This window comes from Anopheles nili, chromosome 2 (assembly GCF_943737925.1).
Source record: "Anopheles nili chromosome 2, idAnoNiliSN_F5_01, whole genome shotgun sequence".
Taxonomy (NCBI): Eukaryota; Metazoa; Arthropoda; class Insecta; order Diptera; family Culicidae; genus Anopheles; species Anopheles nili.
The window spans coordinates 46,072,329-46,096,965 of record NC_071291.1 but is presented as its reverse complement, the minus strand read 5'-3'; the positions used below and the strand labels follow the sequence as shown (position 1 = coordinate 46,096,965).

Genomic DNA, 24,637 nt, shown 5'->3' with positions numbered 1-24,637 from the left:
GGCATCACAGGAATCACAGGAAACGAATCCGACAGCCCTAACTGGCCGCCACATGCAACAGTCTGCCAGCTGGCTTCCGCCCAGATTTTGTGGGTTTTGCCACCCACCGGCCAAAAGTTGAATCTACATCCGGCCGACAGGGTGATGGGAAAATTGGCTTCCGTTTTGGCCCGACTGCACCACGAAATGGAATCGTTTTTCCTCCTTCTCGACCTGCTCGAGAATGCTCGAAGCGGAATGGACCGTTGCATCTGAGGCCGCTTTTCGTAGCTCGTGCCCGTTCTTCTTTTTTTCTCCTCTCTCTCTCTCTCTCTCTCTCACACACTCTCAAGCCCACTTCACGTGCCTAGGCCACTTGCCCGAAAATGGTCGATTCTGTTGGTTTATGGTTGGGCGGGTTTCACCACGACTAGGGGTGGTTTTGTTGGCTTTTCCGGATCCTTCCACCGGTCGGTGCTTGTCCGATTTAACCCTTTCCACGGGCCAGCCTTGTAGCTGGCTCGATGGATACAAAAAGTGCCCACTTTTCCGAAAATATAACACACCCTCGAAGCCGTAGTGCCCTCTTGGAAACCGAACCGTTTCATTTCGTAGCCACCGTACGGTGGTCCGTAAATTTAGCACCGTCACCGTCACAGTGTGGCCGTGTTATCTCGCTGCATCAATTGCATGAAGTGGATCCCCTGGCAAAAAGTTGATCGTTTCAGATTTCGGTGCCATTTAGCTCTCGGTGGCCCCTTTTTTTCTCCACGGCACATGCACGGGACGGCGAGCAAGCACATGGTCGGTTTGGGCCGCAAATGTTTTTGGCCGCTCGGTTAAGGGGATTAAGTCGTCAGGTGATTTTGGTGCGTACGGATGCAACCGTCCCTCGTCACTAGCTGCCGGAGCTTCCGGACACACTGTGTGCTAATTAATGGTGTTAGCAGGAATTAGGAGATGCCTGTGGGCGCCAGGAAAAACAACCCACCCACCAGTGGTCTCGGGACAGAGACTTCTTTCTTGTTTTCTCGTCACCGTTGCAGCACTATTTGCATTAAACTTCATTAAACGTCGTCCTCGCGCGGAAAACCACCCCCCCCCCCATCAGATCGAAGGACGATCGTCCTGCGAAATATCGATTTCAACGGCTAAATGGCGGACGTTATCCGATTGAGTGCCGCACAATTTCGGCCCCAGACGCCATCCATCAATCGGTGCAATATTGGAAAACTCATCCCTTCCAACCTGCTCATTGATTTATTCCGTGCACAAAAGAGCACACACACACAGGCTTCCGGGGAGGTTTTTCCACCCCACCCACACCCCTCCAACAATGCACCAGCGATTTTGTGCGAAAGAAAACTTTTCCTTCGTCGTCGGTGGCGGCGATGGCGTCGTTTGTCGTTGTTTTCGTCGGTCTTGCGAACGGAAACCTGTTGCCTGTGGCGAGCTGCACCCCGGAGTGTGTGTGTGTGTGTGTGGGTGTGGGAGTGCCACCACCACCACCACCACCACCACCAATCGTTTCCGTGCTGTCACGTGTTTTGTCCCATTTCTGCGGTGCTGCGCTCAACTTCATCGACGGAAGGCGATAAGGACGCTGACGGACGGACGGACGGGCGGAGAGAGACGCTAAACGGGAAGGGTGGGAACGAAAATTGGACCACGAACGTCGGTGGAGCGGATAACGTCGGTTCGGTTTTAGGGAGGGGGGGGGGGAGCGCAAGGAAAAAGGAAGTGACATTTCCGCTCCCTTCCGGTTGCACAGGGGGGGGTGGTTTTTTTTTTTTTATTTTCGGGGTGAGCCATGAGGGGTTTTGAAGTTTTCCCGTTCGATCCGAAGTCCCCGAGTTAGCCAAGTGGGCGGGCGAGAGAGGGTGGAGTGGGGATGGAGCGGCAAAGAAAAGGGCAGCATTTCCCCCCCCCCCCCCCACAACATGCGCGCGTGAAAATATCATCTCAAGGAGGTGGTCTTTTTTTTTTCTTTCGATTTCCCCACAGGAGTGTGTGTGTGTGTGTGTGAGCAGGAACGCCACAGTAACAGTGAGGGAGGAGGCGGGGGGGGGGTGGGCAAGACGCCCTTTATCACCCACCCCCCGTCTCAAGGACCCACGCGCAGGTCGATGCAGGCCGCGTTATACAACAAAAATTGATCGTTTTTCCGTATGCAACTGTAGCTGCACCGTGCCGGATAGGGGGGGGTTGGCACGAATTAGGAAAGTAGGAACGAAGGGTGAGGAGGAAAACAGGAGGGGGAGAGCCTGCCCCGGAGAGCTGGTATTTTCGTGTTTGCTCAGGAAGCCCAAGGAAGGCCACGCGGCCGAAAGGAAACGGCTGACACACAAGCGCAAAACCTGATTATATTTCCTGTTGCCAAAGAGGCGCTGGCAGATGGGAGCTGGCACTTTTCCACCCACCCACCCACACCTCTCTGTGTCATGGCAACCGATGCCACCCGCCTGCCGGCATTTTCCCCGGATCCGCGAGCCAGACGGACCAGACGAAGAGATTCGGGTTATATACAACGGGGTGCTTTCTTTCTGTGTGTTGTTTGCCCGCTGCAGTTCGGGTTCGCGTTGTTCTCTCTCTCTCTCTCTCACTCTCCGTGTTCGGTCTCTCTCACTCACTCTCTCTCTGTCGCTCTCTCTCTCTCTCTCTGTTCGACGTCGACACGCAAGTCGGGCCCCAGAGGGTGCGCGCCTGCAAGACATACCCGGCAATACCTACGGCAAAAGAGGAAAAACGAACCGAGCGAAGAAAAGCCACGCCAGGACGTGCCACTAACAACAAGTGCAACCAGTAAGGACCTTCAGGCGTTGGTGGTGGTGGCAATGGGGAAAGAAATCGACCGACGGCGTCGGAAAGCAGCTCAGAGGGAGCAAACGCAAAGCAACAACAAAAAAAGTGGGAAAATTTCACTTGTTGCACATCCCGCCCGGAAAAGCGAGCGCGCGCGCACCCACACTACTATCACTAAAGAAGGCGGGGGGGGGGGGGGAGGACGGGGGAACAATAAAGGAAAATGGAAAAGGAAAAGTCCTCCCCCCCTCATCCCCCGCCATCTCCGAGAAGGGTTCGAGAGACCGAACGCGGACCTCCTCGCGAGCAGGTGCAAACGACGAAATTTGTGCATCGGGATCGATTATTTTTGCCTCCTGGCGCAAAAAAAAAGGACACGCGCCCACGTGTGTGTGTGTGGGATAGGGGGTGGATAGCGATAACGATGGGAACACTCACTTACCGACTATGTACACCATGTTTTTCGTCCACTTGGTCAGCTCGCGTCTTATGTAGCGCCGTTCCTGGACGCATCGGGCGTACGAGCAGTCCGCCATCGTGGAGTGTCGCTTTTTGGAGGTGGTGAAGTTTGGCGGGCCAACATTTACCGTCCCGACGTGGCCACAGGTGTGATGGGCTTTCGTTTGCACCGGTGCATCACCCCAGCCTTACGATCGTGTGATCGTGCGAGTCCTCGAGTCGACGTTCACCAAACACAAGACACAAAGCACAACACAAGCGAACAATCCACTAACCGGGAAACCACGTAATCGGTACACCTGTTGCTGCGTTTCGCACCGCACTTTTTGCTTGTTTTCGTTGAAATCGGTTCGTCCTTTGGATCGTCCGGTGGATCGTCAAACAAACGTCGTTAAAGGTGACACGCGCACCGGAGAAGCACAATACGCGCCTCTATTCGGTCTGGTTCACTCGTGGTCCTGGGAAACTCACACAAACACGCGAAAAATGCACGCACGCACGGCCACGGTGACAGCAGCTGGTGCAGCACAGAATACTGCAGGCTTCTGTCGGTGTGCTGAAAGAGAGAGAGAGAGAGAGAACGAGCGAACGAGTGAGTGAGTAAGAGTGACGCGAGACAAATCGCTGGACGGGAAAATAGCATAATGGGAAATTATTTTAGAAGAATATATCACCAACAACAAGTGGTTCGGGGGGTTTTTCGAGAGTTCGGAAGGTTTTTCCCAGAGAGAGAGAGAGAGAGAGAGAGAGAGAGAGAGAGAGAATTAAACCAAAAAAAAAGTGAGCCCCGAACCGGAACAGACACGCGAACGGTGTCTTCCCGGGCGGTGGGTGGGAAAATTATATACCTCAACCGAAAAAAAAAAAAAGCTACTACCACCCGATGAAAAGGAGTAGCGAGCGAGACAGGACACGGACCGCGAAACAGAGACGGATGCATAAAGTGAACCGGAAGGTGGAAAATAAACGAAATACACAACATTAACTTGCAGCAGCGGGAGACTGGGCGTGAGGTGGGTGGGTGGGTGGGTGGATGAGAGACGGCACAAAATGGAGAGCAACAACAACAACAAAAAAAACGCACACACGACCAAAGGAAGAAAGAAATCGTTCGGCAAACGCAACGCAACGGCGGCGATGCAGCAACGACGGAGGAACAAAAAAAAAGGCCGGACGGTGAAAGAACGAGAGCCACTTCCGCCCATGTACACACACACGCGCACACGCGCGCGGACACGAAAAGTGCAGTAGTTGGAAGAAAGGAAGCGAAAAAAAGAAAAAGAAAAGGTCGGTATACACTCCGGTCGGAGGACGAAAGTCCTTGGTCGGTCGTCTCGCGCACCATCCACTAAGCTGCACTGTTCGACTGGCTGCAGTTACTTAGCCGGGTGGATCCTGTCTGGCCACCCACACACACACACACGCGTGCACGAGCACACGGACACTATTACACCACATTTCACAGGGGGATGGTGGTGCATTTTTCTGGGCGACAGCAAGACGCCTTCGCGTTCTGGCGTTAGTTACCAGCGCGCGTTTTACTTCGGACGCGAGCAAAAGGACGGACTACTTTTTGCTTCTTTCGCTTATGTTTCGAGGGAAAACATTCCGCGCTGGATTCGATTTTTCTCCACTTCAGGTGTTGGGCCGTGGAAAAGCAACAAGGCATTCGGTTCACACGCAAATTAAAAACCTCCCTTGTTTTGGGTTTTTTTTTTTTACATGGCCGTGGGTGAATTTGACGGACTTCCGAGAGGGCTACAAAGTTCGTTGGGGCGATTGCGAATAGAAAAACAAAAAACAACCCACGAGCCGTGAATGAAACACGAGCCGTTCGAGGTTGAAGCTCATCGAGCACAAACCGATTGCTCTATCAAAAACCGACTAAGCTAAAGTGATCATCCTCATCCACACACAAGAGCCCAACGGAATAAAATCAACACTTTCTCAACACCGAAACGGGGAAACAGATGCACCCAAATGCACCCAAATGCACCCGATGGTGCAGCATGCAACAGGTTTGCGTTTCAGATCGGGTGGATTCAAACGGACGAAAAACCCGCTACCGAAGGCGGAAACAAGCTTCCGGTCGTGTGGGTGGAGATGCAACAGTTTCCGTCGGAAGCGTCGGACGAGAAAAACACCCCACCGGGGAGGGACACGCGTCGGGAAAACTCACGGTGAGGCGCACAAAGCCAACAGATCGGACAAAGCGCGTGCCGGGAAAAGGAGCTTGCGAAACAAACAAAAAAAAACGGAGAGCTGTCGGGAAATTCGGTGTCGAAAAATGACGCTCCGAACGGAGGCCCATTTTCTGCATTCTCACCAACAACCAAAACCGACCCCAAAAAGGTGTGTGGCATTCGTCGTCGTCATCGTCGACGTTCAGCTACTCGTTACGCACGTTGATAGATCTCGAGGGAACCGAAATCAGTCCTTCAAATGCTTCCGGCACCACAATTTGCAACCCGCACCTGTGGGCTCTTGGCATCTCATTAATAGCGCCGGTGCAAATCTGCAGCCAAATCTGTCGGTCCATCCGCAGAAACGTTCCAGCTATTCAAACGCCATCCCACGACAGACCAAACTCACGTGTTTCCCAACACGACGCGTGTGTCTGGCGTGTGAGTGAGTGAGATAGCCAGTGAGAGAGAGAGAGCAGGATGATGCCGTTCACGTGGAAAATGCCGAAAATGCTCGCCCACCCATCGTAATTCGGGTTTGTTTGGAAGACAAGTTAAACGATTTGGGACCGGTTTTATGGAGTGTTGGTTTGCCCATGCCCTTACTCCCCGTTACCCTTTTTGCCGTCCACAAAATCCTGTCGTCCTTTGGCACTACGTTCAACCCGGAAAGCCGAAATGGGGCGAATGGGGCGAATGGGGCGAATGGGTGGGCGAAAAGATTTGCCTCCATCCGAACGTTGGAACCGACACGTTTGGGATGGCTTTTAAATTCGTATTAATTTTCAGTTTACATGCCGTCCAGGGGAAGGTTGCACCGGAATGTACCACCTCGATTCCATCCACCCACTCTCGGGTTCGTCCTTTTCGTTTTTTTTTTGTTTTTGCACATCACTGTAGCCGTCCCGAGACTCGCTCGTTCGCTCGTTCGTTCGTTCGTTCGTTCGTTCGCTCGTCGTCTGCTGTTGCTGGCAAAGTGCATACGAGTGCTTCTGCATGCACTGCAACTGCAGCCGTTGCATCGAGTCCGGGATCTCGGGAAGGAAAACACGAAAACCGAAACAGGGGATTTCCAACGAACGCACGCCGAAAAGGGGGAGCCTTCCGAAAATGAATGAATTGATGTGAGAGGTTAGGCACCGTGCCACACTCCGGTGCAATAGTCGTCCGTTTGCAACCCGATGGGTGCACCGAGCAACAGATTGCATAATTAGCAATTTAGCGCGGGTGGAGCTGCCGGTACCGCGGATCGCATAACTTCACATCCTTGGCGAGTGGTTCGAATGGTGGTTCGATCGGTACGGTACGCCAAACCCATTCCGGGACAGCTTCACGTGGCTGTCTTTAATTGGTCGCCCCGGCTAACAGGATCCGAAATCCGGCTTCAGAGCCACATCCGTGGTGCACTGCAGCCGACTGCAATCGACTGCAACCGACTGCAACCGGTTTGCAAAAGGGGTACGACAACGGTCGATTACTTTTGGGGGAGACCGACCGTTCTAATCCAATCACGGATCGACGTTTTCCAATTGAGTCTACCGTCAGCTGGGGTCAGCTGACGATGGTACGCGGATTTGGGACGGACTCAATGCTCCGCAGGGGTTAATAGTTAAGTGATCAATCAAAAATTATTGATAACTCGTCGGTCATCGTCCAGCTGGTCCAGCGACTGCAACAAGGGCTCACATTAAGTGATTTACATTAGCGCTTAGGCTTCAATGAGATGTGAATAAAACCATCATAATTAGAATGCGGCAGCTTGGGGACCAATCGGTCGGTTAGCGTTTGTGCGGTGAAATCAGGTGAGAGCTGTGGTCTGACGGAGAAGCTGACACCAGATGGGTGGGGGATGTTGGTTTGTTGGGTCGGAGTAATTTGAGCATGAATTGGCAACGTCAACGATTGCCAGGTGGAATTCTGTGAACCCCAGAGACGCCAGGAACTTGAGCGTATTAGCTGTGGCAGGGGCTTTAGGTGCCTTTTTGTTTTTGTTCTGTGAAGATCGTTAAAGTCGTTCTGTCAAACCAACATGTGGATGTTAGAAAATACTCCCTTTGTTAATTTGATAAGCTTTTTTTAGAATTCCAATACATTTCACTTTGTTACAACGCTTTGGTTTGTTTCGAAGTATGTAAATCTAATGTTTTCACAAATAATTCATCTAAAACCCATAATATTGTTCTAAAGCGAACGAGCCAAAATAAAAGACGACAGCCCTTTTAAAGGCATTTAATTATTGAACAGCCTAATCGAGATTAAGAAGATACTCAGAAAGAACGTTTGGCACCGTATGTAAGAAAGAACTGTACAATAACCTTATAGTTGAGTAGAGAATTTGAGTTGTCAGGCTGATCATGTCATTAGAATGGCACTAGATGACACAACCCGTTAAGTTCTTATATGCTGTTCAGATCAGAGGAGGCATGGTAGATCCAAACTGATGTAAAGTTATAAGGTTCAGGCGTTTTGATAACAACGTCAAGGTTAGTGATTGACAGACAAAGACGCCTGACTGCTAATGGTCCTGGTTTCTTCTGTAGCAGGCCATGACCACTAGGCGATTGAAGCACCAAATAAGTTCGTAAGTAGTATTCGAGAATATATTTGACGAGGAATTCCATCCATTTATGCTCGTACAAGTGAATGAGATCATCTCGAACTGAGTTTATGGATTACATTAAAGTGGATACATTCAAGTGATGCATTCAAGTGCGATTAAAAAAAACTCCGAGTGAATGAATGGTGGAAGATCTAATGTTATCAACATTAGAAAAAGTAAACTAACAAAACAAAATGAGATTATAGAACATTCTATTACAGGAAGTCGTATAGTTTTAGTAATATATGTCTATGATTCGTTTTTGAGTGTTTTTTCGTCAACAACTGATTGAAAAAACTCACGTCTCTCTAACGGTGAAATTCGTTTCCCGAACGAATCCAGCTACTTCCAGCCTTCGCTAGCGAATCCTTTTTCAAGCCGCTCAACGGCTAACGGGCGTCATTAAATCATTGTCCCATTTGGGGGGTTTTATCGCCACAGAACGACGGCTTGCACGTGTGCTGCCGTCCCGGGAATTTTTTTTTTCTCTTTGCTATGTCTCCGACTGCACCATGATAGCTTCGATGCTTCCTACAAAAGTGCCCCAACAGCAAACACCACACGTGCACCCCGGGAAGGTGGAAAAAGGCCACACATGACGCTGAGTTTGTGCTCGCTCGCCTAAAAATCGTCTATCGCGAGCCAACACCAATGGCCAGTGTGCGATTACTTCACACGAGCTGCCCAGATCTGCCACCCGGGCAACAGGTGTTTGCAATGCCAAAGGCACCAAGGAGCTTATCTCGGCCACATACCAATCCAGTTGGATGTTTCGTGTGTGCCGCAAACCCATCGACACAACCGACAGGGTGGCTCGCGTGGAACTGCAGGCATTTTGCGTCGGCGGACTTGCGGCAACCTTGCAGGGTTTAGCCGTGTTTACGGTTTTAGTCACGGAACACGTCTCTCGTCCGGCTGTCCGGGCTATCCGGCAGCGGGTGGCTTGGTTGGGTTTGGTTTTGTGAGAAAACAGGTGTTTTTTGCACCTTCCTCCCATCGCTCGTTTGCCGTTTGCAACAACTGGGCCGCAACAATCAAAGCCTAAACGGCTGGTAACATGGTGCCAGACACGTCAGAAGGAAATGAAGAAGTGCTCCGTGATTCTGGCACGTGTTGGTTTGCCGTTTTTGTTTCGTCTTCTTCTATTTCTTTTTGTTTTGCGCTGTGGTCAAAGTGCACAAGCAATCTGCTTCTAGTCTGGCAATGCATGTATCGACCGAAAGAAGGAGCTTTGGAGCCATTTTGATGACAAAAAAAAACCATAAACAGCAACACAAATGACTGGGAGTTGTGTTTTTGTTTGCAATTCTGGTCGAGTCGCACAAAACTTCCAACAAAGCTCGATAAAGCCTATCAGCTATGCTTATTTGATAGGAAATGCACAACAACACCTGAAAGTGTGCAATTTCCGTTGTCAAATAGAGCTCTTTTTCCTTTCCCCGTAGCTGGCTTCTTTGTTTGGGTGTACTTCCGTTAAAATTATTTCATGGCGATTTCACCCAACCAGATAATTGAGTTACGCGAGCGAACAACTCCAGAGGTCGATCATGAATGTCCATTGGAAAGGGATCCTCGGCACATAAGGAAAAAAAACACCTCTAATCATAGATACCGACCACGATCGACACCCAGCGAACGAAAGAGGGAGGAAAATAACCCGCGATCATCCCCACCCCCAACGGAAGGGATGAATGAATAAAACAGAGACGCCCTAAGGTCGCTGATGGTGGTGGAACACGCGAGAACAAAACAGGAAAATGAAGAAACAACAAGAACAACAAAAAAAACACCAAACGGCAGAGCCTGCGGTGCGTGTGGAGATGGAGTTGGAAAATGGGAACGAAATTAAGTGGCAACTACTGGTGCGTCCGTTTCATCCCGCAAGCTAGTGCCGAATCCAAAAAGGTTCAACGTATTGCAGGAAAAAGCCCTCATCCAACCCGACCACGATGAATGGATCGTAACGAGATGGATCCATCCCAACAGGACAGCGACGCACGGGCATGGGGCGTCCACTTTTAAGATTTCTAACCGTAATTCTTAACGATGTTCATTAACGGGAGCCGTTCCTGTGGTCGAGAAGGTCGAGAGACGCGTGTGTCCAGCTTGGGAAGAGCCATGGCCGGCATCATCGCATCATGCAAAAAAAAGGGCGGCATTCGGTTGCGATGATGGACGAGATCTGGCTCCCGTCCGTTCGTCGGACCTAACCGAGGTTCTTTCTACGCTATCGAGCCCTTGTTTTTTTGCCCACCATTCTGCAGAACGAGCCACCGACGGTGTGCCTATGATTATCGATTCCAGCAGCGGTATTATTGATTTCATTTACATGAGCTAACAACATCCTGTCGTTAATGCAGGTGAAGTTGATTGTGCCTAATAATAAGACCACGTCCTCCCGGCTACGTTGAGCGAGAAGGAAAAATGCACTCGGAAATGCAACCGGGCTCTGGAAAATCTGGACCGTTAGCATATGCTTGTGTGGGTGTGGGTCGATGTGTGTAAAGAAGCTAAGCCAGTGGAACGCTCCTTTCGATTTCAATCGCATGCTTTATCGCTCAAATATCACCGTTTGTGCGTTGCATTATTGCCATTGCACTGAACACACGCTTTACTACATTCAAAAATCCCTTCAAATGCCTTTCAAACTACCTCGTGAGCGATTTCTACTCATTCATCCCCACCTCAAACATGTCACCGATCGCGCATTTTCCCACGATCGAAAATTTCGCCAAGGTCACGCGGTTCACCCTCACAAACTCTTTGCGACTCCCGATCCTCGCACCAACCCCAACCACACACACACACACATAATTCGTGCACAATCGCAAGACGCGATCTGGCAGCAAGAGAGGCCCACCGCGATCGCGCCTAACAGTTGCTACAAGTGTATGCTAATTTATTGGTCACCTTATGGATCGCGATGCCGTTCGTAGTTCGAAGCCTGCGCCTGAAGGGTCTGTTGCACGGGCTCTACCTGTTCGAAGGAGGTTGTCAGGAACCCAATCCTCACCCTCATCGCACATGCTTTGCATCCAGCAGGGGCAGGCGAGGGTTTCAAGGGCGTCAGCCTGTTTTGTTTCTGCCTTTGGCTCTCTCTCTTTCTCTCTCGCCACACGACCGAACTAGCGACTGGCGTGTGCAAAGAAAAATTGCGAAAAACCGGTGGAAAAAAGGGCTGTCTCTGTCGTTGTCGTTGTCGTCGTCGTCGTCGTCGTTGTTGGAGCAGCCAGAATGGGAACGACACTCGCGGGCTTCGCGACCAAAGCCGCACAAATGCGAAACGAGGCCCCGATGGCAGATAAAGGAGTGCAATTTAATAATAGATATATTGTATATCGATCAAATTATGTACAATCGCTGCGGGCTTTTCCCTGCGAAGGGTGGTGTGTTTGGGTTGGATGGAAAGCTCTTTTCGCGTGTTGCTTTTCAACTGACTCGTTGTGGAACTCGTGGCTCAGTACCTCGAGTAAATGCATGTCGTTTTGTGAACAAAGTTGTCTTAAATTTGTCAACGTTGTCTTCAATGTCAAAAGTTTGTGTCTGTCTACATGCTGCACGAAACAAGTGTTCAATAAGCTCATCGTGTCTAATTCTGCCCAAGCACCAAATGCGTCTGTAAACATCGCTCCAAGCGGCTTCTAGACTCCAGTAGCTTCTACACAACGGAAGCCACGATCAACGATATCAACCACCGAGAGGCCAACCACCGACGTGGATTCGATCGCGATTCGGTTGGGACCTGTTTTTCCTTCGATCAGAGCCACCACGATCACAAGACAACCGGCACGATTAACCGCGACCTGAACGGTGGCCATGATCACGGTAGCTGAAGCTAGAGAGCCACCGAGAAGTCACGGCAAGGACGCAAAGAAGCCGCGAAGAGAGCCCTCAGTGCCCTTGCTCGGTCTCCATCAAGGCGGTCAACAATCGGTTCGGTAGCAAGCGCGATTTGCCAGAGTTTGCCTTCAAGTTTCGGACCTCCAGCGTCTCGGGGATCAAACGCTCACGAGCGAGATGGCGGCATGGCTCCATTAATGATGAAAGATGGTATCAACTGCGCCATCATCGGCCATGTTGCTTCGTGCATCGTGCCATGGTGATGCTCAAAGGGACGCACCCGTTATCTCGCGCTCCCAAAGGGCGGCCTCGAATCGATTCCAGCGACAGAAGCGACAGAAGCAGGCGACGGAAATTAGTCCCGATAGGTGTCGTACGCGATCGATGACTTTTGCCGCCCATCTTGTCTGCATTTTTCCTGTTCGTGGCCAGTGCCGGAGCACGTGAACTCGCGGAACTTCCATTTTCCTGCCTTCTTTTGTGCGCTTTTCCTGCTCCGGTGGATATCTTAATCGTGACCGAGCGGCCCAGGATGGTCGGTGTAGCCTTGACAAGCACCAGGGATCGAGATCCAGCATGAAATGACACATTGAGGCATTGTTTCGGGGTCGGCTTGAAACGGGGCTTTGGTCGATTGCTTCGCTTTAGCTGCTTAATTGAGCTATCGGTTTGCTAGACTAAGCGCAATGAAAACAAGTGCTGTAGGGCTTTTAGATTATTCAAACTCTTTTCAATTTTACACTGCTCAAGAGGGTTTTTTTTATGATTTTTCTAACAGAACCAACGCGGTGCTAGAATCAAGAATACTGATATTACTTTTATATTCTATAGTTAATTACCTTACCTCATGTTTGAAACAACTGAGTCTAATTGTGGGTAGTGGCAGTCAAATTCCCGTGATTGACATTCATTCATCTTACTCCATGATACTAGTGAAACATTCCGAAGCCTTTTCCATGGCAGGGTATTCTTTCAAATAATTTCGAACCGATAAGAAATATGAAATATTCCCCTTCAGATGGAAGGGAAAAATATCACATAGAATTGTCCAACAACTAACTTCACTAGGCAACTTTTACCACCACGGGCATTAGTTTTTAAAAATAAATTGAAGCCGCCACGAGTGGGATTGGGTTATCAAGCGTTATAAATTCTATCACGGCTGCTAGATAAAGTTTCCCTCTCGATGAAGAACATAGCTGCAGAAGAGAAGAAGCGCACCGAGTGAAAAAAAAAACAAAGCACAAACAAACCGGAAGTGAACGAGATACCATAAAACGGCTTGATGAAAGAGCGCAAAAGAAGGTGTACCTTCCGAAACCGGACCGTTTGGTGGCCCTTCGCCATCTGCCACCCACGAACATTTACGTCATTTGCAACTGAAAGTGCAGAGGAAAGAGAGAGAGAGAGAGAGACCTCAAGGAGTGTAAGTACACAAACACATAAGCACCATCCTCCTGGCAGAAGCACATACTATCAGTGAACGTGATCAGTGGCCATCGTCGTTGGATGATGGCACGAAATAGCATCATGGAGAGGCATACATACACGCACACACACACAGACACAGACACAAAGGAGGAGCAAAAAAAAACAATAGAAACACTCCAACGCCCCAGAATGCACGGCGAAGGGCGAAGAACAAAACACCACACCATGACCGGTCCACTTTGGTCATTCTATCTTGAGGGCTTTCGGTTTGCTACTGCTGCTGTTGCTTCCTTGGTGGGGTTGCTGTCCGAAAACTGTCCAGCAAAAACGCAGGATAAGTTTCTGTTTGTGTGTGTGTGTGTGTGTGTGTGTCCAGTGACAGGGTGCATGGGAAGACAGAGAGCATAAAAAAAGGGCCACCCCGACGTACTTTTACATACTACGGTGGCGCTTCTCTGGAGTCGGAGTACGAAATATGTACTACGGTGGACGGTGTAGCGCTGGTGGTGTTACTAAAATAAATAATTCGCCCCGTTTTAATTGGAAAAAAGTCACTTCTTTATTTCTGCCAGGATATATTCCTTTTTTTTTTGCTCCTGCTTTCGCGTTCGCCTTCACGTCGCACTCTGGCATTCCTGCGAGAGAAGCGCTTGTACGTGAATCTCTGATGAACGAGCTGTCATGAGCCATTTGCATTAGCACTACCACTTGTGTGTGTGTGGGTGGGAAGATAGAAAATTGAAAATGTGGAAATTAACTCGATTCCGCGCTGTATAAGGCTTCAATTTACGATTCAAGGGCTCCATCCTGGTCGGCCACTCATCCAGTTATTGTGTTGCAGTCCTGCACGCCTTCGCCTCGCTCAACCAAAGATGTTGCGTTTTTATTTAATAATTCGCACATTTCGCCTGCCTGCAAAAGAGCCGTTGTGTTACGAGTTGCAACAGCGATAGATAAGCGATCGTACAGCAGTCCATAAAGCCACCGACCCACGCTATTCGTCGGCCGAACGAATCGAACGAACTTCAAAACTATCAAAATAGGCCGCAGACGAGCACGGGAGAGCGAAACTCTTCACTCCAAATGATTCGAATGCATGATTGACCTAAATGTCGTATCGCGACGTCAAAGCCCCGGTGCAATTGGCGTTGAAATTTCGTACCATAAAAGCCCCCTAGTAAGCTCCCCTTGTTGACTGATAGATGATACGAGCGAAAAATTGTGCACTATTTGCGAACGTACGCTTCTCCGGCCCTGACTCGTGGCTGCATTCACAACCCATGTGTGTGTGTGTGTGTGTGTGTGGGGCCGAGGAACCAAAACTAAGCACTAACAATAATACTGATAATTGCAAACATTGACGCAATCTGCCCGCAAAACCGTGGACCAGAGCCACTTTCTTCCGCCACGGGCGCTTGGCGCGAGGGCTAAACAGATAAGATTATAGTTTGCTAGCCCCTCGAGCCACCGGGGTTTGTGGCTGAAAGTATGTAATCAAATTAAATGTCTGACCACCGACTGACGACCGGCTTGGTTGGTCGTTCGGAGCTACGAGTCTAAATTTTGTGCGCTTTAAATGCCCACCCCACTAGGCGAGTGCCATTCACACAAGAAACAAACCGAAACGGCTGCCGAGTTGATTGCCGGCAATTGCTGAAGGGTTTCGAGTTCGCACGTGCCTCGACGGACGTCCCCAAAAAGGGACGCTCTCGGAAGCACGGGGAGTGGGTGTGGTTGAAACAAAAAACAAAACGTCCACGTGGACAAGCGCCAAGTCCGTCGCGGCGCGAAAAGAAAAACAAACACCCCATTTGTCGGCTGATCGTAATCAAACCCGATCAAGCCTCACAGTGATGGGGAAAAATACCAAAAATGAAAATGACAAACAAAAAAAACCCCATCCCACGGATCGGGACGGAATCTAAGTCACGTTGCATTGCCAACCTTTCCCGAAACGAACCGAAACTGGCATCACGCACACTTTGCACACCCGCAAATAGTGCACCTGCACTTGGCTCTGCGTGCACTATGTGTGAGTGTTCGTGTGCGTGTGTGTGTGTGTCTGTTTTTGTCAGCCCCTAATAAGGGCAAGTGGGTGGGGTTGATAAGTGTACGAAAAAAAAAACAACAACCAAATCGAGAGCGCCAAGTCTGTGGCAAGTTCGAGGGGCCACTGTTGCTTGGGGCTTTTCGAGGTGGGGTTTGCACTTTGTTTGCACGATGCACTTCGCGCCCGCGCGTGTGTGTGCGTGTGTGTGTGGAGTGATTTAGAAAAGTGGCACAAAATTTGACGGAGCTCGCGGTGTCGAGTGTTGCGAAAGTGAAGTTTGAATTTAATCAACAAAACCGGCCGTTTGTCGATCGAAATGAGTCAGGGAAAAAAAAACCACCACCACTCGAAGAGTCGTCAATCGCCGAATGGATGCAATTGCAACTGCGTGCAGCAAACGGGTGCAGCATAGAAATGCATTCCGAGGATGTGGAGCTCTTTCGCACACCACCAACCACCGATTCCCGGGTTTTTGCCACATTCGAATGGCGACGGACTCGCGATCGTCGCCGTCGTCGTCGTCGTCGTCGTCGTCGTCGTTGTCGTTTTCGCAGTTAAAACTGATTAGAAAACCAAATAAATTCGTACCCCGCGTCACGTCGTGGCCTCGACGCGTTTCCGTATCTGGCTCGAATGCCGCAGCCGAGATGCATTTTGTCGAGTGCATCAGTGTTCGCGACATCACCCCAAGATAAGCGAGCGGTTGCATGATCGTGTCATGCTGACCTCGACCAATATTAATTACAGACCTTCAAAATGCACCAACCACCGAACGAGAGATTCCGTTGAACGTTAGATTTGAAGGCATTTTGTGGGATGCATTTTTGCTTGCGTTGCATTCAAAGATACGCGTTTCTAACGGCTAAAGAGCCCCGTTGATAAAAGCTCGTTACCAAAACCTGCCAGATTGGATGTTGTATTCTCGAACGAATCTAAGCAAACATGCTGCTAGGCAGCTAAAGAAAAAAACATGCCAGATTTCAAACTCACCGAGTTACACACGATCATCCCCACTGCAACTGCTACTGCAGTGGTCCGAGCAAATGTCAGGAAAGATCATTAACATTCAAGGTATGAATCTCACGTGTGCATAGCAAGTTTTGCAATTGATTGCCCACCGAAAACAAAACAAAAAAATAACCCGACACGCTCGAAACAAACCAAATAGCAGCTCAACCACCACCACCGCAACACACACACACGCATACCCACATGCGCGTGAAACACACAATAAAACTACCCCCCCCCCCCCACTTCGCGCCCGCTCCCATGCATTGCATCTGAATGCATCTGCAGCTGCACCAAACGGCAAACCTTCACGCCAGCTCGAACCGTCGAAGCAAATTAAATCTCTTACCGCCAGCTTCCCCAACCGGCTGCTGGTGCATTTCACCGCTGCCTTCCCCGAGAAGCAGCGCCTGTTGATGATGTTGCATTTGTTCAAGCCTAATTCGTGCCCCTAGGCGCGGCCGTGATGCACTTTTGGACGATGCGTATGCGGTCTGATTATTTTCTATTCTATCGGCACTCGCTGCTCGGGATTAGTGGGTTCTAGTTTTCCTTTTTTGCTTTTCGTTTCTCTTTTTTTTTTGTTTCACAATCCCCCCACCTCTCGATGCACCTGCAGGCAGCATGTAGTGCACTTGCAGCTAGCTCCGTGGAGGGCTTTGAGCTGAAGCTGGGGCGCCTTTTGTCTATTGCATGCAGCCCTAATTTTTGCACTTTCCTTTGCATTCTATTCTACTGTGCCGCGCTTTTAGCGGTGCCACCGTGCTGGGGCTTTCACCGTTGCTCGTGGTGCATTCTGATTGCATTGCATGCATCGGGCATGCGGAAAGCAAAACAAATAAAATCGAAACCACCATCGGACGGGGGAGGTAACAACAATGCTAATCAACACGTGGGTCGGGTTTCGGGTTGATGCTGTTTATTTCTTATCTTTGTTTCGAAGCGCGTAATCGCAACCCACGCTAGAGCAGATTTCATTTGGCATGCGTAGTGCGTGTCGAGCTCAATTTGCTGGCACTGGTTTTGTTTTTACACCTCTCACTAAAATACGCCCAGAATAAGGCAATTCCCGGTCCGGGCTCCTGGCGGTGATGAATGTTGCTTTTGCACAAAATATTGCACAATTATGGGAAATATGGCAATAAGCCGTTTCCCTCACTGTGTTCCTTCTCGTGAATCGTTCTTTCGCTGCTTTGTGACAATGATGTGGCGTATCAAACATCTAAAATCAATTTCAGCTACCTCCCGGAAACAGAAAGCATATCCTTTCAAATTTGATTATAGTTTCAAAGTTACAGATACTTTCCACTGCTCACTGCACTTCACGCTACGAATACTACTGTCATCTTCATAAAACACTTAAAGGACAATAAATGATGCATGTGGCAAAGGCAGCAATGCTGTTTAAATTTTAATCACCACATCCTCTTGTAGCGAGATTTATAATAAGCAAATTTTGTGGCAAAAATCGAGTTGTTTTGCTTCAGTTTTATGAGCCACTTTGATAACAGAACATTCGATTTTCCGATGAACCACTTTTTGACGATGATAAAGTTACACATAGTCCACTAAACGCAAGTTGACGACCACTGGCCTTAGCTCAATTATTCCCAAGATCTGGCATTGACAGCCACACACGCACACACTCTACACGAGCATCAATCATCGAGAAGCATTTAACACCTTGCTTTTGTACGTTAGCTCCACCAAACTATAAGTAAACCTGTGGCGGTGACTGCTAAAATTCTCGATCAAACTCGCGTGCACAAAGGGCGGCACGGAGCGGCTCGTTTTGCGTGCGGGAACGATCTCCCTTATGCCCTTCAGCCTTTCAGTACTACGCACCGCTCGAAAATGACTGCTGATAATTAAATCTGTTTACCAGCTGAAATGCAACGGAACGTTTCAATAACTCATACCTGGTTTTTTTTTTCGAGACGCTATACTGTCGACCTTCAGGCGCTGGGAAATCCCAGAAAGCTCGTGGACAGCCGATTATTAACGATCGCGATTCGTAGAACACCGTGATCGCGGTTCTGTGCGCGGGTTGTGCATCAATTAGATTTGTGGCGTTCGAACGGAGAATTTCTTTAGAATAAAAAGCCGTGACTGTTTGGAAATTTTGGAACCGCAACAGGTTTGTGCAAGATTGACGATAGTTGATAGTTGATCGTCTGATTCTATATTCTTTATTCAAATGCCACCAATGTATCCATTCCAATGTACGACCATTCCAATGTAAATCCATTCCCATGTACGGCTTCCATCTGTCCCAACAATCATCACCATCATAAATGTGATAGAAATATCTCTTGTTTACTCGTAGAACATCTTTTATGGATTACACAAGCATAGATTTGATGTTTTAGCATAGCGTTGGGTAAAATAGGATACACATATGTAGGTTCAAATATTATTAACATTAGTTTAGATTTGAAAACCATAACTTATCATCTGAACTATGCACCATTTTGACTATTATATGGCATCCATGTAAATCTATGTTTTTATAACGTATATTGCACGTTCATTCATGTTCTGGATGGATGATGAATGAAGAATGAATACAAAATCGGTTGTGTAAATTCTGTTGATAAAGCCATTGCTCAAGACGGATATTTAAAGATGAATAATTACATATTCTCAACATCAATGTTTGTTGCACCCAATATGTTTCTTTAACCCAATACATTGATATTTATGCATAAGTACAACGAAAACTCAATGCAATATCATCCAAAAACCAACAGTACACACTTCCTCGTTGCATCCCAAGTGTACCTCAGTTAGATAAATGTCAAAGATCCAAACAATGTGGAGCCATTTACTCGTACGCGATCAATACATCCGCTTGTACTACCACAAGCGTGATCCCGGCGAAAACACACGTCGATGCAAACACACGCCGTGGCAGCTGCAGTGGTAATTTTGTGCAAATTGATCGCCGATAATTTTTTCCAACTATCGCCACTACTGACCAAATACCTTTTGCCCTATCTCTTTCTCCACGTCCACGGAAGGGGCAATCTTCTTGTGCCTATCTTCCGCACAATGTTTGCGACCCGGCGGCATGCACGTGCGTATGTGTACCTTGGGGCTATTAGCAAAAAAAAAAAAAGCTCCCTCCGCCTGCCATAAACGCGAGCGTCATAGAAAAGTCGACTTTCGACGAGACTCGACGATCTTTCGGTGCCTTTGGAACTAACGGGACTCACGAAAGTACTCGCCGTCTTGCCTTCAAGATCACCAATGGCGCCAATGATAATACCGTCGATGATGATGTTGATGCCGTCGATGCTGATGATGGGGGAGATGATGATGATGATGATGATGATGTTGATGGAGGAGCAAAAAGAAAATAGCTGTCGAGCTGGTTTGACGCCCGGCGCAAAGTATGTTTCGAGCAATTTCAAATCACAGCAAGAAGCCTTTTGTTGGAATCTCCTCGAGGTTCGCTCGAGGAAGCCGGTTTTTTGTCGGCCATCGATTCTGCCTACGATAGGATAGGAATTGCTTGCACGCTCGCGCATGATAACCGTTCGAGCTGCGTCAGTAACGTCGTGAAACGTGTATGACATGAAAAATGTCTTTGTTGTTTTTTTTTTTCGTTTTCTTAGCAATTTTCTACGGGCAGCGTACGTCCAAAAAGAGTCGTCTTATTGACGACTGCGCGAAAAATGAAACCCGTTTCGATAGGCGAGGAATCTTTGTGATCAGGGTCGTCTTTGTATAGGGGGTTTCTAAGGTTCGTCGTAATTAGAGTTGCTTATTCTTCAGCTTAGTAGTGAAGAGTTTCATATGCCTTGAGCTTATTGATATTTATCACAATTTTACTTATGCTGTACACTTTAGACAAAGTTGATGCTTAATTAACTCAACCATACTAAATACAACTTCACTAAAGTACATTCAAAGCTAACACATTGATGCAATGAAACGAAAAAGCTCATAATTCAATATGATAACTCAGGAGTATTCTACTGCGTGTGATATAATAAATCTCAATCTCAATTTATTTTTTTGCATGAGAAATATTCAAATACAATTACTGCTCAACAAAGCAACTTTTATATTAAATACATTGATTTTAACAATTCGCGCTACCTCGTAATTTATAAAACACAATGCCCTGTTTATTTGCACACTCGTGCGCATAATCCCAAATCCCTCGTGCCAAGTAAAAGTGTCCAGACCAAAAGTTGTCCCCCCAATCGAGCTGCTTAAGCCGTGGATGTCGAAAAAATTCCCCCTTCAAATGGGTCGATGAAAAAAAAAAACCATGCACCAGCGCCCCGGGAAGTGAGTGAGTGGTGAATCCAGAAAAAACTTTTCCCACTCCTTCAGGATGCAAATGCAAACGGTATGCGGTGAAGACAAAAATCGTCACGAAGTTCCCGTATTCCTCAGACAGGGAAAGTCCGGGAAATGGATGGGAGAATTTTTTTTCTCTCTCTCTCTCTCTCTCTCGCTCTCTTTTTTCATTCTAAACTCGCCCCTATACATCAGCGAACACCGCCTCCGCCTTCACCGGACAGATGAAGGTGCAAATGGGAATTTATCCAATCGATGGGCGAACCGAAGGACGAAGGTCCTTGGGATTCAGCAGGACGTGGCGGACACCGAGTGCACGAAAACAAATTGAAAATTAAAATGCGCCACCAGCGGAACGGAACCAGCGGCACGGCAACGGAGACACCGTGCACCAGGGAAATGAGAGAAATGGAAAATTTCACTAACGAAAGAACCCACCCCATCCCAACCCACATCTGCCACACCCCGGCAGGCCAAGGGAGTGGAAGGCAAAAATGAGAAATAGTGAGAAATGAAAAGAAGGTGGACTGGGGGTGGAAAAATCCTGCAGGACGCCGAAAAAATCCCTCTGAAAGTGCGCTGAAAATATCATGCAGCGTGCAGGAAGTATTCCGACGAAAAAACAAGATTACTTTCAGCACGGCACCTGCCGGCCCCCTTCTCCGGGTGCTTCCACCCCCCACAAATCGAGAGTCCTTTTTTTCCATCTTCCAGCACTCCATGCCAAACGCATCCGTTTGGTTGCGCCCGGTGGATGGGATGGAAAATACAACCGAAAAAAAAAACAGCCCCCCGAAACGTTTCCCATGAATGGGGTGGGAAAATTCGGGTCTGCTCGAGGCAAAATCGCCCAAGACAACGAGCGAACGAGGAAGTCTTTGTTCTAATGGGTCTCGTTTTGGCAGTGGTGTGGATTTTTTTTGTTCCTTTTCGATTTTTTTTTTCTCCCGTTTTCCTTTCCACGAGCCACGAGCATGTCCGTCCCGAACGCTGCACAAAAGCGAACGGGGCGAAATTAACCGAACTTTGTAAAAATCGATCGATACCGCTGTCTGGAGGAGTAATGAAAAATATCGATCATAGATATCATACATTTCTGGTACGGCTTGCGGTAGACGAGCGCGCCAGTATGATTGACGTATGCGAGACCTGTGAGCCGTCGTTGGCACGTCGAATGAAGTGGATGAATAAGGGAATAAGCATCACTAACGTGGTGCCGATAATTACAGATTTCTTCGTTCTTCGCCAGAGCTGCGTAAGCTGTATGCAAGTGCACGATGATTGAAATTAAAAACGGGGAAAAAATTAGATGTAAAGTGAACTGAATAGAGTGTTCAACAGGTGCTGGAGGTCATCAAATATGACGAAACATTATCAATCTATCGGAGGTTCCGTGTGCCGAAAAGGCTGTTTATTCTGCAACGGATCGCTTCTTAGAAGAATGTCTCCCCTGGTACCTTTTACCGGAGGCCAAGGTGCTCGCTAACATGGCCGCTGTTCCCATTTAATTCCATAATTTTTAAGTATTCTTAAATTCCTATCGGGATCGAATCTCGTCCGAGCTTCCCCCGTACGCAGGACTGACACTCCAGCTACGTGAAAATTTCTAGTCATGAAAGGCTTCGCTTAGCTTAACAAGGTAGGCCTTGACCGTACACCGGTTGTTGAGCCAATAAGGCAGAAGAAGAAGATACTTAAATTCTTATACCTCTTGCCTAGCGTTAATATTTATGAACCTCGACAGTGTTGACGGAATAGCTAGTTCCTCAAAACCTATGTGCTTAAACCAATGTTTTGCAATCAATCATTGTATTAACCTAATAGGTCCGTACGCAGGACTGACTATCCAACACCGAGTAATTAAAAAAAGTCATGAAAGCCTTGGCTTAAGCCATAGCAAAGTAGGCCATGTCATTACGACATGCTCAATTGTGAGCGAGCCAGTAAAGAAGAACCTAATAGGTTTTGCAAAATGTTCTACAGCACCTTAAAAATTGCTTGATTCAATAAGGAACAGTATCATATGGGGTGTTTATAAGACATTTACCCCGCTGACCTTGTATGTGATAATACAAAAATGGACAACCTAAAACGAACGAACGAAAACAGCTTAAATGCCGCCTTGCATAATACTGCCACCGATTTTTGTTTGGCAAAACTTTTGCTCACATTCCTACGCGACCCACCAAAGTTGCACGCTTATTATGTGCATCCTTCCATCCGTTCGTCCGACTTCTGTATTGTCAGCTCAACGCTGGAACGCAGGCATCGCAATTTTATCGCAAATCGAATTTTAAATTCTCTTCTTCTCGCCGCTTTGTGGCGCGAGATTTTTGGTACGTCGCGTCGCGGTCCTGCATTATCGTCGTGCATCGATATCGGCATCCGCATGTAACTGGGACAAACAGATGCAAGCTGCATGTTGGCGAAAAATCGGCGACGAACGATGCAAACGAGCCAAGCCCCTGCAAAGATTCGTCCCACCATCAGCAGAGCCGCTGGTCGTCCAAATTCCACCCAACGTGCGTCTAAATTTACCCGCCCGATCAAATGTGCTCCCAAAGAGTCACACCGATCGCTTCCTGATCGCGTCGGTTGGGTGGAGAAAAGGGGCGAAAGAGAGAAAAAAAATGCACCACTCACACGACACCGCAACTCCAGACGCCAAGGAACGCGTCCCAAAAGCGGTGTACCAAACTCGCGTGAATTATTCATCACTTTTCGGCGCAACTCAGCCGCCCGTCGATGGCCGCATTAGCTTCGGTTGCCTGCCGAACGAGAAACCACTCAGTTGCATATGTGCATTCAATTGGTGCCGGGAGGTGAGTGCAAATACATGCAACGCTATCGATTTTTTTTTCCGCTCACTCCATTGGCATTGCATGAAACACGCGCACAGAACAAAAACCGGCGCTTCTTTTGTCGTCCACCCTGAGGAGCTGCTGAGGGTTCGCCAAGCCAAAAAGGCGTTCGGTTTGTTTTCACGCTGGGGGTTGTTTTTTTATTTGCTTCTCAGGAATGGTCTAGCGATGGGTTTTAGGTTCAAAATTTGGTTCGAGTCATAACTTCGAAACTAACGAAGCACTTTGTTGAAGATGGAGCTTTTGGTGTTGCTTTTCGCTCATGATATGTCAATCAACACACCGTACTTTGGGCTCGAACAATGCACACTCAGCGTTCGCTACGCACCTAAATACGGATCTGGAATGCGTGGATCACAGCATTGTGACAAAAAAAACAACCATCCCATGAGCCATTTTCTATTACATGATTCGAATTTTTGCACACGGATGCACAGACCTATTAGTTAATCTTATGCGTTGACTGCGCTCCAAGTCGTTAGTTAGCGAAAGTAAATGGGTCGCTAGGGGAAGGAGCAAGAAATGAACAAAAAAAGCCAACGGGAGAGAGAGAGAAACGCATCCATCTTTCGCTGAAGACGACCAAAGTCCATCCTAGCTTTTATGTTTCGTACTAAACCCTGTCCTGTTTGTCTCTCTGTTCTTCGTGCTTTCTCTTTCTCTCTCTCTCTCGCTCATTTTGATGAGCTTTCCTTCGCCCTTCCTTACAATACACCTCCTTCGTCACATCCACTCTTGTGTCCTTCCCCCAAGGGACTTCCAATGTCCAACGTGGCACACCCCGTTGCAGGAAGTCATTTGAATCCCGAACCGGTGCAAGAGGGAGTACGCTTTTTTTTTGCGTTTTTAAACCCACCCCCGTTAAACCCACCTCCTACTGCTTTCAGCGGCTGGCAAAGGTTCGTTAAAAAAAAGAAAAAGAAAAAAAACCGACAGCATAACATCATCAACAGCACCTCCGCGTTGCACCCGGCGTTTTCCAACTGCAGCCCGTGTCCTTTTTCGGGAGATAGAGCAGAGGACAAGAAAAGAAATTGGAATGGGTGGTGAAGAAGGGGTGATTGCATCGACAAAAAATTCACCCTCCAATACGAACACACACACACAGACAGAT

At 48.2% G+C, this 24,637-nt stretch overlaps 1 protein-coding gene across 1 annotated transcript in view; it reads right to left on the bottom strand.

Annotated features, from left to right (window-relative positions):
- Positions 1-3,317, bottom strand: part of LOC128724177 (mushroom body large-type Kenyon cell-specific protein 1) — a 60,047-nt gene extending 56,730 nt beyond the window's left edge. Inside the window, exon 1 of the mRNA XM_053817946.1 lies at positions 3,224-3,317. Within this exon, the coding sequence (XP_053673921.1) occupies positions 3,224-3,317 (94 nt within the window). The remainder of the gene's footprint in view (positions 1-3,223) is intronic.
- Positions 3,318-24,637: the final 21,320 nt, after the last annotated feature.